General features: G+C 33.9%; 1 protein-coding gene and 1 long non-coding RNA gene across 2 annotated transcripts; both read right to left on the reverse strand.

The window, feature by feature from the left end:
- Positions 1-3718: 3718 nt before the first annotated feature.
- LOC134270406 (uncharacterized) lies at positions 3719-5028 on the reverse strand. The gene is made up of 2 exons (XR_009992816.1): positions 4629-5028; positions 3719-4018 (listed from the first exon to the last, which is right to left on the reverse strand). It is a non-coding gene; the product is annotated as an uncharacterized LOC134270406 (long non-coding RNA).
- Positions 5029-6398: 1370 nt separating this feature from the next.
- LOC134270400 (uncharacterized) lies at positions 6399-7880 on the reverse strand. The gene has a single exon (XM_062752632.1). The coding sequence runs from the start codon at positions 7878-7880 to the stop codon at positions 6399-6401; it is 1482 nt and encodes a 493-aa protein (XP_062608616.1).
- Between the last annotated feature and the right edge of the window lie 4504 nt (positions 7881-12384).

Here is a 12384-nt window from a genome sequence, read left to right on the forward strand (position 1 = left end):
TAGTTATGAATTTAAATTTTAATTGAGGTTCACTAAAAAATGAAGATTTCATTCGAATTTCCTCGATCATGAGACTCCCTTCAGTTTATAAGATAAACTGTTTTCACGTATAACTTCCATTAAATAACAAGAATTCCTGATTTTATTTGTAAGTTATTTATACTAAAACTTACAAGAAATAATATTAATTGATATATTATTATTACTTACCTCGAATCTACACTATACTACACTTTACAAGCTGCCGGCTGACGACCACGATGTTGATGCCTGTGCATCTGCGTCATAGGGAATCTTGGCCAAATCAAATCTCTATCTCTTGGAATCTTGGCTGGTTATCTCGTAGAAGCTTGGGAATGATCGAGGTCAACCGAAATCCTGGCCATGGCCAGGGTTAGCCTGGGCATGCCAGGGTTTAAACTGCCAGGTACGCAAGCCAGGCTAGCATGGGATTGGCATGCTGCAAACATGGATTGGCCAGGCTAGGGTGGACAGTCAGGGTTAAAGATGTAAACATGGCCAGGCTAGGGTGGACGGCCAGGGTTAGCCTGGGCATGCCAGGGTTAAAAGACCCTGACCCTGGGAGTTCCAGGATGCAAGCATGGGAAGGCCAGGGTGTACATCATGGATGGCCAGGGTTAAAACTATAGATTGCATACATGGGAAGGCCAGGGTGGACGGCCAGGGTGTACATCAAGGGTGGCCAGGGTGTACATCATGGATGGCCAGGGTTAAACTATAGATTACATAGACTCTGACCCTTGGAGGTCCAGGATGCAAGCATGGGAAGGCCAGGGTGGAATACCAGGGTGTACATCATCGGTGGCCAGGGTTAAAACTATAGATTACATACATGGGAAGGCCAGGGTGGACGGCCAGGGTGTACATCAAGGGTGGCCAGGGTTAAAACTATAGAATATATAGACCCTTACCCTGGGAGTCCCTTATGGCTTCGAACATGGGTAGGCCAGTGTAGAAATCAAGGGTGGCCAGGGTTAAAACTATAGAATATATAGACCCTGACCCTGGGGGTCCCCTGTGGCTTTCCATACATCATCATGAAAACTATGGGAAGTCAAACGTTGCAATATTCGATCTTTTTCATTTGTATTGTAAAATTTTCTATTTGTATTGTATAATGATTCATTTGTATTGTATAATTTTCCATTTGCATTGTATAATTTTCCATTTGTTTTGTATATTTTTTATTTGTATTCTATAATTTTCCATTTGTATTGTATAATTTTCCATTTGTATAATTTTTCATTTGTGTTCTATATTTTCCAATTGCATTGTATAATTTTCATTTGCAATGTATAATTTTTCATTTGCATTGTATAATTTTTCATTTATATTGTAAAAAAATCATTTGTATTGTATAATTTTTCATTTATATTGTAAAAAAATCATTTGTATTGTATAATTTTTTATTTGTATTCTATATTTTCCATTTGTATTGTATAATTTTTCATTTGCATTGTATCCGAGGGATTGTTTATTTTGCAAGCTCCCCCTCCACCCGGTTCCGACGCCTGATTCTGATTGGGATTATTCAGCTTCCCAGATACACTATGTATTGATCATCAAACAAGTTTATCGGCAAGATATCAAATTTGCAATTGTTATCTGTGTTTTTTTTAGAATACTTTCTGTTTCAAAACAAATCGTCAGTCATTTTGCTTTCCAGATTTTTAAACATTACAAGCAAATGCAAAGAATTGCGGTCTCCCGCTTTCGGTACCTTTGTGGGTGATTTGACATTTTTTATGACATATGTCATTTAGAAATAAACACCGAAGTTGAAATTTATAAATGAGGTCAATTGTTAAGGTCAAAGGGTCAGAAATCATAGCATGCGCGGAAATATATTGTCACAGGTAATGAACGTGTCAAATATGAAAGTCTCGTCTTCTTTCAGTTAAAAATTTTGAGGAAGAAATAACTATTTTGAAATGTCATGATACACGTTTTAATATGAAAGTCCAATCTCTTCTTGTTCAAAGGTTATGGCCAGTTCAAAGTAATGTTTAAATTTTATAAAAGTAGGTCAAAAATGAAGGTCAGGTTAGGGCGGTAAAAACCTTTACTTATAACTTAAGAAATTTTGCATAAAAAATCCGAAACGACTGCAAAAGAGTTCTTGATTTCGCCTGAAGAAATACAATAGTTATACAGTGCTGCTATCCTATAAGTTGACAATTCTATCCTATCCTATCGTGAATCCTGCATCCACAATCCTATCCTGTGATTTCAGTCTAATCCTATCCTATCCTATCCTGCAATTCTCAGTTTTTTAATATTTAGGAATTAATTTGACAAAACGATAAAAGGGAATTACCAGAAAATAAAATCAGATATAGTTATGGTATTCATTTAAATGTTATATATTTTAATGGAGAAAAATAATCGAGATCGGCATTCCATAATTCCCGACTGACCGCACAAATTAAATTTACGGTTATCATAACCATGTTAAAAAATAATGTTAACAAACAGATCGTAATTACACGTGGACAAATACTGATTTTGCAAACATATTTAAAGAAATTGGCCTACCAGAAAAATTAAAGAAAAATATACTTAGTGTTTTAATTTTCCTACTAACAATGATCGTGAGACCCGGGATCGCGACTTGCGTCCGACGTGTAATATTTAATTATTTTTAAAAATCATGTGCCTATATGGTAATAATGTTTAAGTATACATGTATGTTCCAGGTAAAATCTTATTTTTTCCTAAGCTGAGCACCATGAAAATAACATGCATGTACATGTATAGATCTAGTCTAACTGTGCCTGTGTAACAGGTTTTTCTGTATGCAATTCTGAAAAAGAAGATATGACTAGACCATAAACCAAACAGACAAGTCAAATGTAGATCTAGAATATCTTGACTTTCACATATTAAACATTTTAAATGTGAAATTGTCTAATAATATCAATATTAATTGTATGATTTTTTTTAATTTAAATTCATAATTTATTCTTTTTTTAAATTTCAGTTCATCATCTATTGTATGTGATATTTTTCAAACATGCAAAATATATAGTTGCTAAATTCAAGATAATCTAATTGTTAATTTTTTTCATCTCACTTCAGTTTCTCCTCAGTTTATGGTCAGCTCAACACCGTACAAATGTATTTCAATTTTCATTTTTTTTTATGTGTAAAAAATTAATAATTTAATGTTCAATAGAATATATTTTCTAAATTTGATATTGGTTGACAGATTGACATTAATAAATATTGTAGTGAGGTCACACATGTTTCTAAGATCTTTTAAAACATGCATGAGAAATTCAGAATTCACATTATTAACATGTATAACTCATTCTTGAGTAAAACAAGTTTATATTTGACCTTGGCATTTGATCTTGAATGTTAATCAGTGTCAGATTGAGAAATATTAAAATGCTCCACACATGTTCCTTAGATCTTATAAAACATGCATAAGAATTCACAGTACTTACAGCATTTATTACACATTCTTGAGTAAACTTTGTATTTGACCCTGACATTTGATCTTAAAATATTCAGTGTTTAAATGAGGAAAAATACTTTATCAAGTTCACAATATTTTTATTCAGGGTGATTCTTCAACAATGTTTAACAATTGAATATTCCATTACCATGAGACAGTCATTAAAAGTATCCATGTACAGCATTTATTAATTTCAATGCAAAGATCACAGATACATGTACATGAACTTTGTTTAAATTAAAGTTTATCATTGTTTTTATTACACTTGTATAATGTTTTACATGCATAAAATTTGGCTTTCTTAACCGTCGCTCAAATTGAAATTCAAATGTCAGAGTTATTGTCAGAGAGATGGTCATAAATCGAACAGTTCTTCAAATGTCAACAATGCACAGAAAACACACTGATCTCCCTAATAAAAACACCATGATTTCAGACTTAAGACTCCGTGACACTGGTATGATCATCTTTCATCATTTACTCTAACAGCATATGGCATGAATTGCATTCTGTACAGCTGCAAATGTGCAGGGTTTCCTGAAAAAAAAACAAAACATAAAATGAAATTATAGGCATGTTGATTGTAAATTTTGTCATACACATTTCATACACATTTAACATGTTTAAAATGTTTTTGATTGTGACTATCTTTCACATTTCATGTACAATTGGTTTTAATTTCACCTTTTCCTTTCCCAAAAGTAATGCATTTAGAAGTCATGAAAAATAAAATCTTATACTGCAACCTCAGTCATATAAAATTAAAAAAAAATCTTATTTAATGTAATTTACTTGTACATTATAATTCATTTTATCTTGTCAACTTGCTAACAAGCATGAATAAATTTGTTTTAGTGACTTTTCTCTATTTTCTGCTTGTATTTATCTATTTAATGTTTTTTTTTGTTTTTTTTTTGTTTTTTTTTTTTTGGTCTTGAAATTTGAATATGAAAATCTATGATACTACAACATGATGACCAGAAAAATTCAACATTTCTTTCAGTTTTACTCTCAATATTTTTAAAAGAAGAAAATCACTTGTTCCGAGTAACTGCAGACATGTCACGTCAACTCAGATAATGATGTTTATGTACTTTAATGAACATGTAAAAATACATGATAAAAATAAAATCATACAATTACATACTTCTTAGGTTGAAATCCTCGTACTGCGATGGCGCATGAGTGCAGACAATCCATTTTCTGTAATGAATAAAATGAAAAGATTAACTTATGTTTCATAACTCACAATACATCATACATACATGTACAATATCTAAGTGCACTGCTGAGTGAGCTCATTAAACATTTAAGCAGAAGCATTAGAAATGGTCATGATGATTCTACATTCATTTATTATTAATTACACAGAAATGAAAAAAAAAAATATTTTCTGACCTTATTTGGGAAATGATAACAGTAACAACCTGATTTAGGCATAATACATATGATTGTTTTAGTCTTAGAGCTGATTGATAGCTGATTGTATCATATGACACAGTATTTGTAAATATTACCCCCCCCCCCAGCTTCTGTCTACACTACTTCTTTTTTTCCGCACCCAATTTCTGTTTATATTAAATAGAATAAAATGTTTATAGTTTAAGACATGAAAACATTGTTTAAAGGGATAAATATGTATAGAATATGTACACACATGTACAGTGTACAGTGTGAAGTATACTTAGGCTGTTTAAAATTAAAACTATGTTTAACGTCACCTGCGCGCGTAGGTTTCGAAGAAATTCGTCTTTGAAAAAAACAAACAATTCGGAATTCCGAATGTCCGTTCCGGTTTGGTTTTACATTTGGCGACTGAATTCTGCTTCCCGTAATGACGAAAAATGTGCTTTGATAGCCGTAGTAAAGCCACAAAAGGCAGTTGGTGTCTTATTAAAAGAAAACTAGTGAATTAAAGAGTTTGAGACCATAAATGTAAGTAAAAAATAGATTATTTTATGATTGAAGTTAATGACAAAGTCTCGTTTGTTGATTTTTTGGGGGTCAGTCTTCGAATCGCATATACAGACAGTGACAGACTCTCAGTTCGTGATTCTACTGGCTGAAGTTTTCATTGTATTTTTGAGAGAATCTAAAAACTTTTTACTGAGTGGTAAGTGTGTCAAAAACCAAGATTTTTATACAGTGAGAAGCATCATTTAAATCTTATTAAATATGTTTCATATTAAAGATATTTCTGCAAAAATTGAAAGGAACAGTAATGAGTAAGATAATTGATTTCTTCATAATTCATGTACCTACAAATAGCTACAATTTTTTGGGAAAGATAATACTTGGCATAACCATTTGAGCAGGGAGAAGCTTATTGAAGATAGGGCCTTTCAAGTGAAGGAGAGTAAGGAAGGTGGTTTGGGTATTCCTGTCTTTTGTGTGGAATTCAAGGTATTTATTAGCTGTCAGCTATGGTCCAAATATAAGTATTCACACTTGCAGGTGGAATACAGATTACTCTCGCAATGTTCCTCATAATGCCTCAGTACATGTAGCCATGATATGTCTTTTCCATCCTTCCATAATTTCCTGGTATTTGAGTGGGAATTCGAGTTGCTGAAGCAATTTCTTGTTGTTTTAACCAAATGAGGTACATCTGATATAAAGAAGATTTTTCTTGACAGGTCATGTGGATTTAGAGTGAAATGGACAATCCCATCCTCATGAACTCTGTGCAAATTAAAAAATCTTCTATTAGGTGATGCTCCATCGCAGGTAAGAAAGAGCACCTTAACTTTCACCAGTCTCCAAAAATTCAACAGCCCTCCAAATGATGGGATATAAGAAATCTGCTGTTATCCCTGTCGTAGCAAAAGCTGCGAATGGAAACTTAAGGTCACTCGTAATTCCACGCACCATCAGAACAAGAATACATTTGGCTACACTAGAGTTTCCTGCAACTCCGCTAACATTTCTCTCTAAATAACGCACAGAGTTGATCTCCTATGTCCCCTAGCTTCACATAGCCTTTGATTTCTCCTGAGTGCTTGTCGTACACTAAATCTTCCTTGATCTTTATCTCATCAAACAAAATGCCGGTGTAGCTCTTCCATTCCTCCTGGAACATCTCTCTTTTTTCACACTCCTCGCGTAATAACTTGACAACATCTGGCTGGAACCCAAGGGCACTGGTCAGATAATGAGTGTAATCAAAGAGAGTCCTTGAACTTGGCAGTGTGATGAATCCTGAGTCTCGAAGAGCATCATAAGCTTTTGATGACTTCTGCCTGAGGTAGAGACACCATCTTATAATTGTCGGATGCCAACGCATACCATTTGTTCCATGTTTGATAGCCTTTTTCTGTTGTTCCCAAAAGAGGCGTTGAAATGAATTGCAGTCGGGATAGGCTGCCACCATCTCTTCCTCACAGGTAGCCATCAAATCTTCTACCTCCTGATTTTGGATGGAATTCATAGAAATGCCATTTCTTATGATCTCCTTATCACAGTCTCTTCTCATCTTATCAATCGTGTGCTGTATGGACTTGATTTGTTCCTTTTGTTGCTCTAACTTCTTTAACAGCATATCCCTGTTCATGTCCTTATGTTTATATGTGCTGCTCAAAGATAATGTCTTTTCCTGTTTTTCTTCCTGTCGGATTTCCCGTGCCTTCAACTGTCGACGATAACTTGAACACTGAGGACATCTAGCACCAAGAACAAGCATAGCATACTGGGAAGATCTGATGGTAGATGAATAAGACAGATTCCCTTGGACAGCACAAAAGTCACCTTCACGGTAGGCTAAAATTTCTGGTGATGAGGCACTCGAGATTCCACACCCAACTGGTGTCAATTCCTGAAATTCTGGATCTGGGTTTCCAATGCACACTCCATACTCTAAAAGCTTTTCCAGTATCTTGAAAACATCACTTGCACTTTGGACGTGTGTTGAAAGCTCACTCCAAAAATCATGGGTTTCAGGAACTAATGTCCGATGAACATACAGCTGAACATGGCAGTCTTTTCCGATCACAAGAGATAACTTCACGGCTGTGTTGTGTTCCCGTCTGTAGAGCTGGAGAATTTCAATACTGTGTTGCTTTTCATTGAAGTCCATAATATACGGGGAAGGCACGTTTTCAGTCAACTCATATCGTAAAATTTCAAATGGATCTGTCACTTCCTCTGTCTCAACTTCAACACTTTCTCCCACAAGAATGCCTGCATTCAAATCCAAATTGTCTATGTCCATTTCCTCTGCACTTGAGTCTTCACCATCAAATTCACAGTCTGAGCGAGGGGATCTGTCTCCTTCCGTTTCGGGAGCATCACTGTGACTTCGGACATAATTGTGTTCCAACTGTACATAGGATTGTTCGTCTCGGGCCCTCTGGTAGTGGTACTTTTTCTGCTGCATCACAGAAATCCGCCGCTTTCTAGGCATTCTGAAACAAAAATGCTTGCATTATATATAGGATTTTAAGAATTCTATTTATAGGTATAATTTTACAATAGCTTCAAGGTTCATAAACCCTCTGCTCAGTCATATAAAATACAGTGGCGTAGCATCGTTTTTGAAAGTGGGGGAGGGGGGGGGGGCCAGCCAGAGAAAAAATTTTTTTTAATTACATGAAAAAATTGACAAGCAAAAAAAAAAACAAAAACAAAAAAAGTTGCCCAAAGTCGAAAATCCTATTTCGTGGGGGGGGGGGGTGGGGTAGGTAAACTTTTTCTCAGTGTCAACTACTCTTAGTACCCATTCTAATACTACCCCCCCCCCCCCCGGTTGCTACGCCCCTGAAATGTTTCTTTAAGATCATCCTTTAAAAAATGTTTGTTTGGAATTGCCACCTAGAGGTTTTTTAGACCCAGGAGGGAGGGACAGAGGGAGGGATGAATCTTTTTTATATACAAATTTTCATTAATTTTCCATTTACTTTTATTTTATTATATATATAGTTTTTGTCTGATTTTCAAAAAAAAGAAATATATATATATATATAGCCCCCTACACAGAACGGTACTCAAATATCAATCTATTTTAGATGTTTAGATGTTAGATCTGCTCATTTATTAAACGTCAACATTCAGTTTTAAACTTCTTATTTTAAAATAAAAAATCTTTTTTAAACAATAATTTTATCTGTCTATTTTGAAGCAATTCTCTTAGAAATTTAAAGCCCTTTGTTAAGACAATCAACCCTTACAAACAGTGCAAACCACACAAAATTTCTTAACTGCTTAAGTCGGGATCAATCTAATTAAAATATTAGATCTTTCATCTGCTCCAGTGTAGCAATAAAACTAAAAAAAAAAAAAAAAACTGGGATCTGTCAAAAGGATCATTTTTAATTTCAACATGACAGACTTAGCCTATCAAGGTCAATGTGCCATCTATTACAATAGCTCGTTCCAGCTGGGTATTAGTTAGTAAACTTGTACCGGTATGTCCCTGGTGTAATATACATATGTACTAAGCTATAATTATCCTTGTTTTCAAAAGAAAATAAAATTTCTGGCCTGCTATATTATGCTATATGTCATAATTCATGATAATTAGAGAATAAGTCAAATTTTCCCCTATTTCAAAGTAAATGGTTAGAGATAAGTTGTAACAGGTTTATGAGGTTTATGAACACAATCTCTGTGGACCTTACAACAATTTTTTATTTCAAAAAAGCATTTTAATTGTCAATTTAAAAAACCCATATTCAATATTTTTGTGATTTTAACTGTAATGCCTGATATAGAAATGCTTCATTTTGATTGGCTGGTTGTATTACCTGGGGAGTTTCTACAGGTAGATTAAATATGCAAGGGGGTCAAGAAGGGAAATTTTATGGACTACCTGTATTATAATTCTTTGAAGGACTGGTAACGCCTAGAATAAAATATCTATAAATCTAGCACACACCAATGCTTTATGTATAAACAACAACATTGATAAAATTTCTGCATTGGTATTCATTCAGAATGTATTAAGAGGCAAACATGATGAACTAAACTTGAAAAAAAAAAATAAACATGAGAAAAAATCTGAAGGAATACATCTTTTTTCATATGAATCAATGATGTTATACATGTAGATATAACTTTAATTTTGGGGGAATTATGATCACTTAAAATAATGAATTACAAATTATTGTAAAATTATTACTGAATTTTTTTTTAGCAAAAATCCATCCTTTTCTTATTTAAGTGCAATTTGATCCAACTTTCTCTAACTTTAGGGCAATATACTTAAGTTTTTAGAAGAAAAAAAAAATCCCACGGTCACCTCGGCATACATTCTTATATAATATTGGAATATTCATCACTTTCACCACAATTTACAAAATATTGAGCAAATCATTTTTTAGTTCTTTTATCAAAAATCCATTCCTTGTTCATTTTTGCTCAATTTGACCCAGTTTTCTTTCACTTCAATGCATCATACTTCAAGTTTTAAGAAAAATTTCGAAGACCACCTTGGCATTGCATTCTCATTAAAAAAAACATGGCTGCAACAGAAAAATGCCCATCTTTGAGACTTGTTCTTTCGACTAATAAAATATTTGAAGATTCAATTTTTTAAATACGCGGGTATGTTAAGGCAGCACATGGACCAAAATTCGGCGAATTAAGACTTTTTTTATAATTATGTAACACTAATAAATCGGAAAGATCAAGCATAAAACTTTTGTTATAATTATGTATTCTATAGACTTCAATGGGACTTATACTACATGAAGCACTTCACCACGACGTCATCACGTGACGTCTATAATTAGAAAATATGCCTTTATGAAAAAGTGAAAAGTTCAACACTACCCCGGGGATAATTAATTTCAATTTGTAATAATGATTATGTAAAAACATCTCTGTACCATGAAAAGTGCTGCTAGAATCCTACTGTCCTTTCACAGAAATAACTATTCAACACTTTCTGACGAAACCTTCCCAAAATTTTTATATTTTGTTCATAACATCGAAAAAATGCATTAATTCCCGTAAACCATACGATTCTAGCAGCACTTTCCATAAACAATAGAATAAGAACTTTAGATAGAAACAAAAATTTAGTTTCAAAGTGTGCTGCGTAGTGTTGAACTTTTGAATCTTATTTGTTTCGAATGACAGAGGAAAGGCTGATCGGCAAGTAAACATCCTCCCTGCTTTAATTTTACGAAGAAATTGTTGAAGTATATTACCATACCTTATTCATAAGCTTTATTCCCACATGAATCACACATGATATTCATTCTAAATGCTTTTAAACTCCGATTTCTTGTGTTTGTTTACAGGAATTCTCGTTACGTTTCACTTTCACTCTGCTACTGCATGATCAACAGTTATGACGTCACGGGTTTGGTATTTAAGCCCTGTGATAACTACAGAGACCCAGAAACGACAAAATTCTGTTTGTATTATGCCTCTGCATATTTTGATTAATTTTCAGGACCTAAAATCAATCTTAGATAACGATTATAAGAAATTGTTATCTCTAAACTTCACGTCATATAGCTTACTATGACGTCATATCATATAGGCAAGAAGAATATTTGGTTGTAACCTTAACCTACCTGCGTAAATCCATCATTTAATACTTATTTTCACTTTCGAAATCGAAAATTTTTAATTTTCTTTCCAAATGATGAAGTTTTATGAAAAATCTTGAGGTCCCCATTTACGCTTTTGGGTTTGCAGAAATTGACCAATTAATGACGGTAATCATGAAACATTCCACAATATCTTTCTAGTATTTGCTGAAATATACTGTATTTTAGTTAAGATCAAGCTTCCGTTATAATTGCCCTTTGATGCCTCTTTAACACCTGCTGTGTTTGTAAACATAGCCACGAGGCTCCACGCCTGACCGCTTATCTTAATTACTGTGTAAACACCTTATCGCGGGTGTTTGTATTATCATCAGTGGTAATCAATGAAGATAATAAAACACTTACCTGACTAAATTGGCGGTGTAACTTTTAATTTCGGGACGTTATTGTTGAAAATGAAGCACTAGTTTTTAAAAAATTCAATATGGCGTCGCTGGAAATCTTCTCTTCTCGCGCCTTACGTGATTTCGTGAAAGAGGCAAAGGAAACTGTAGAAGTTGCCTATCCCGTTAGTATATAGGTCCCTGGTATAACATGACAACAACTCAGAATGCGCTTTCAAGTTTTCGATTTTTAATGATTTTTTTTTTATTTTATACTCAGGAAATAGCTAAATAAAGCTATTTGTAATAGCTTTATTAAGCTATATAGCTTTTTAAAGCTATATAGCTAAATAAAGAGATTGTACTGGACCTGTTCAAAGCAACAATATGCGGAAGTGGAGAAGAATTCGATGTAGAGTCTAATGCAGAGGAACCAACCAGTCCCTGAATCAGAAAACCTAAGTAAGTAAGTAAATACATATGATCGAAACAAACCAAAATATGTTTTATAAGTAAAGTATGTAGAAACAATCAATCGTGTCAGACAGTTTTAGGAACATCCATCATACACCAAACTCGACTTTGCCTTAACAAACACTTCCCCATCTACGCATGTACAATACTCAATATTTACAATGTACATCAACTTCTAGTGTTCAAAAATGATAGTTAAGTTGTTCGAGGGATTCCATATTCACACTAAATGGTTGAATACCCCAAGCCCTAGTGTCCGCAGTCTCAGTACGTTAAATTACAAGTTTTCCTCCTGCCTCTCAGGGGTTGACATTCCAATGCAAACATCTCATTAGTCATTTACAGTACGACCTGTCATAAACCAGATGTAAGCAGCTCATCAAGCCGTACTTAAAATGTCTTAAAGCTTTATTATATTTTTGGCCTGTGCCTTCGACCAACAATCTTCTGCATTGCCTGTAGCCTTTACTGTGTGAGGAAGCCTTGTAGATAATAATGAACTTCGGATCATCGTGGTTCTCATCTTTATAGATATAATATGTGGTTGGATATT

Source organism: Saccostrea cucullata, unplaced genomic scaffold, assembly GCF_032062105.1.
Source record: "Saccostrea cucullata isolate Sc308-1 unplaced genomic scaffold, CSIRO_AGI_Scuc_v1 ctg3710, whole genome shotgun sequence".
NCBI lineage: Eukaryota > Metazoa > Mollusca > Bivalvia > Ostreida > Ostreidae > Saccostrea > Saccostrea cuccullata.

Bases quoted from the DNA above. Each gene is read 5' to 3' on its own strand.
- LOC134270400 (XM_062752632.1), bottom strand. From the start codon at position 7,880: ATGCCTAGAAAGCGGCGGATTTCTGTGATGCAGCAGAAAAAGTACCAC.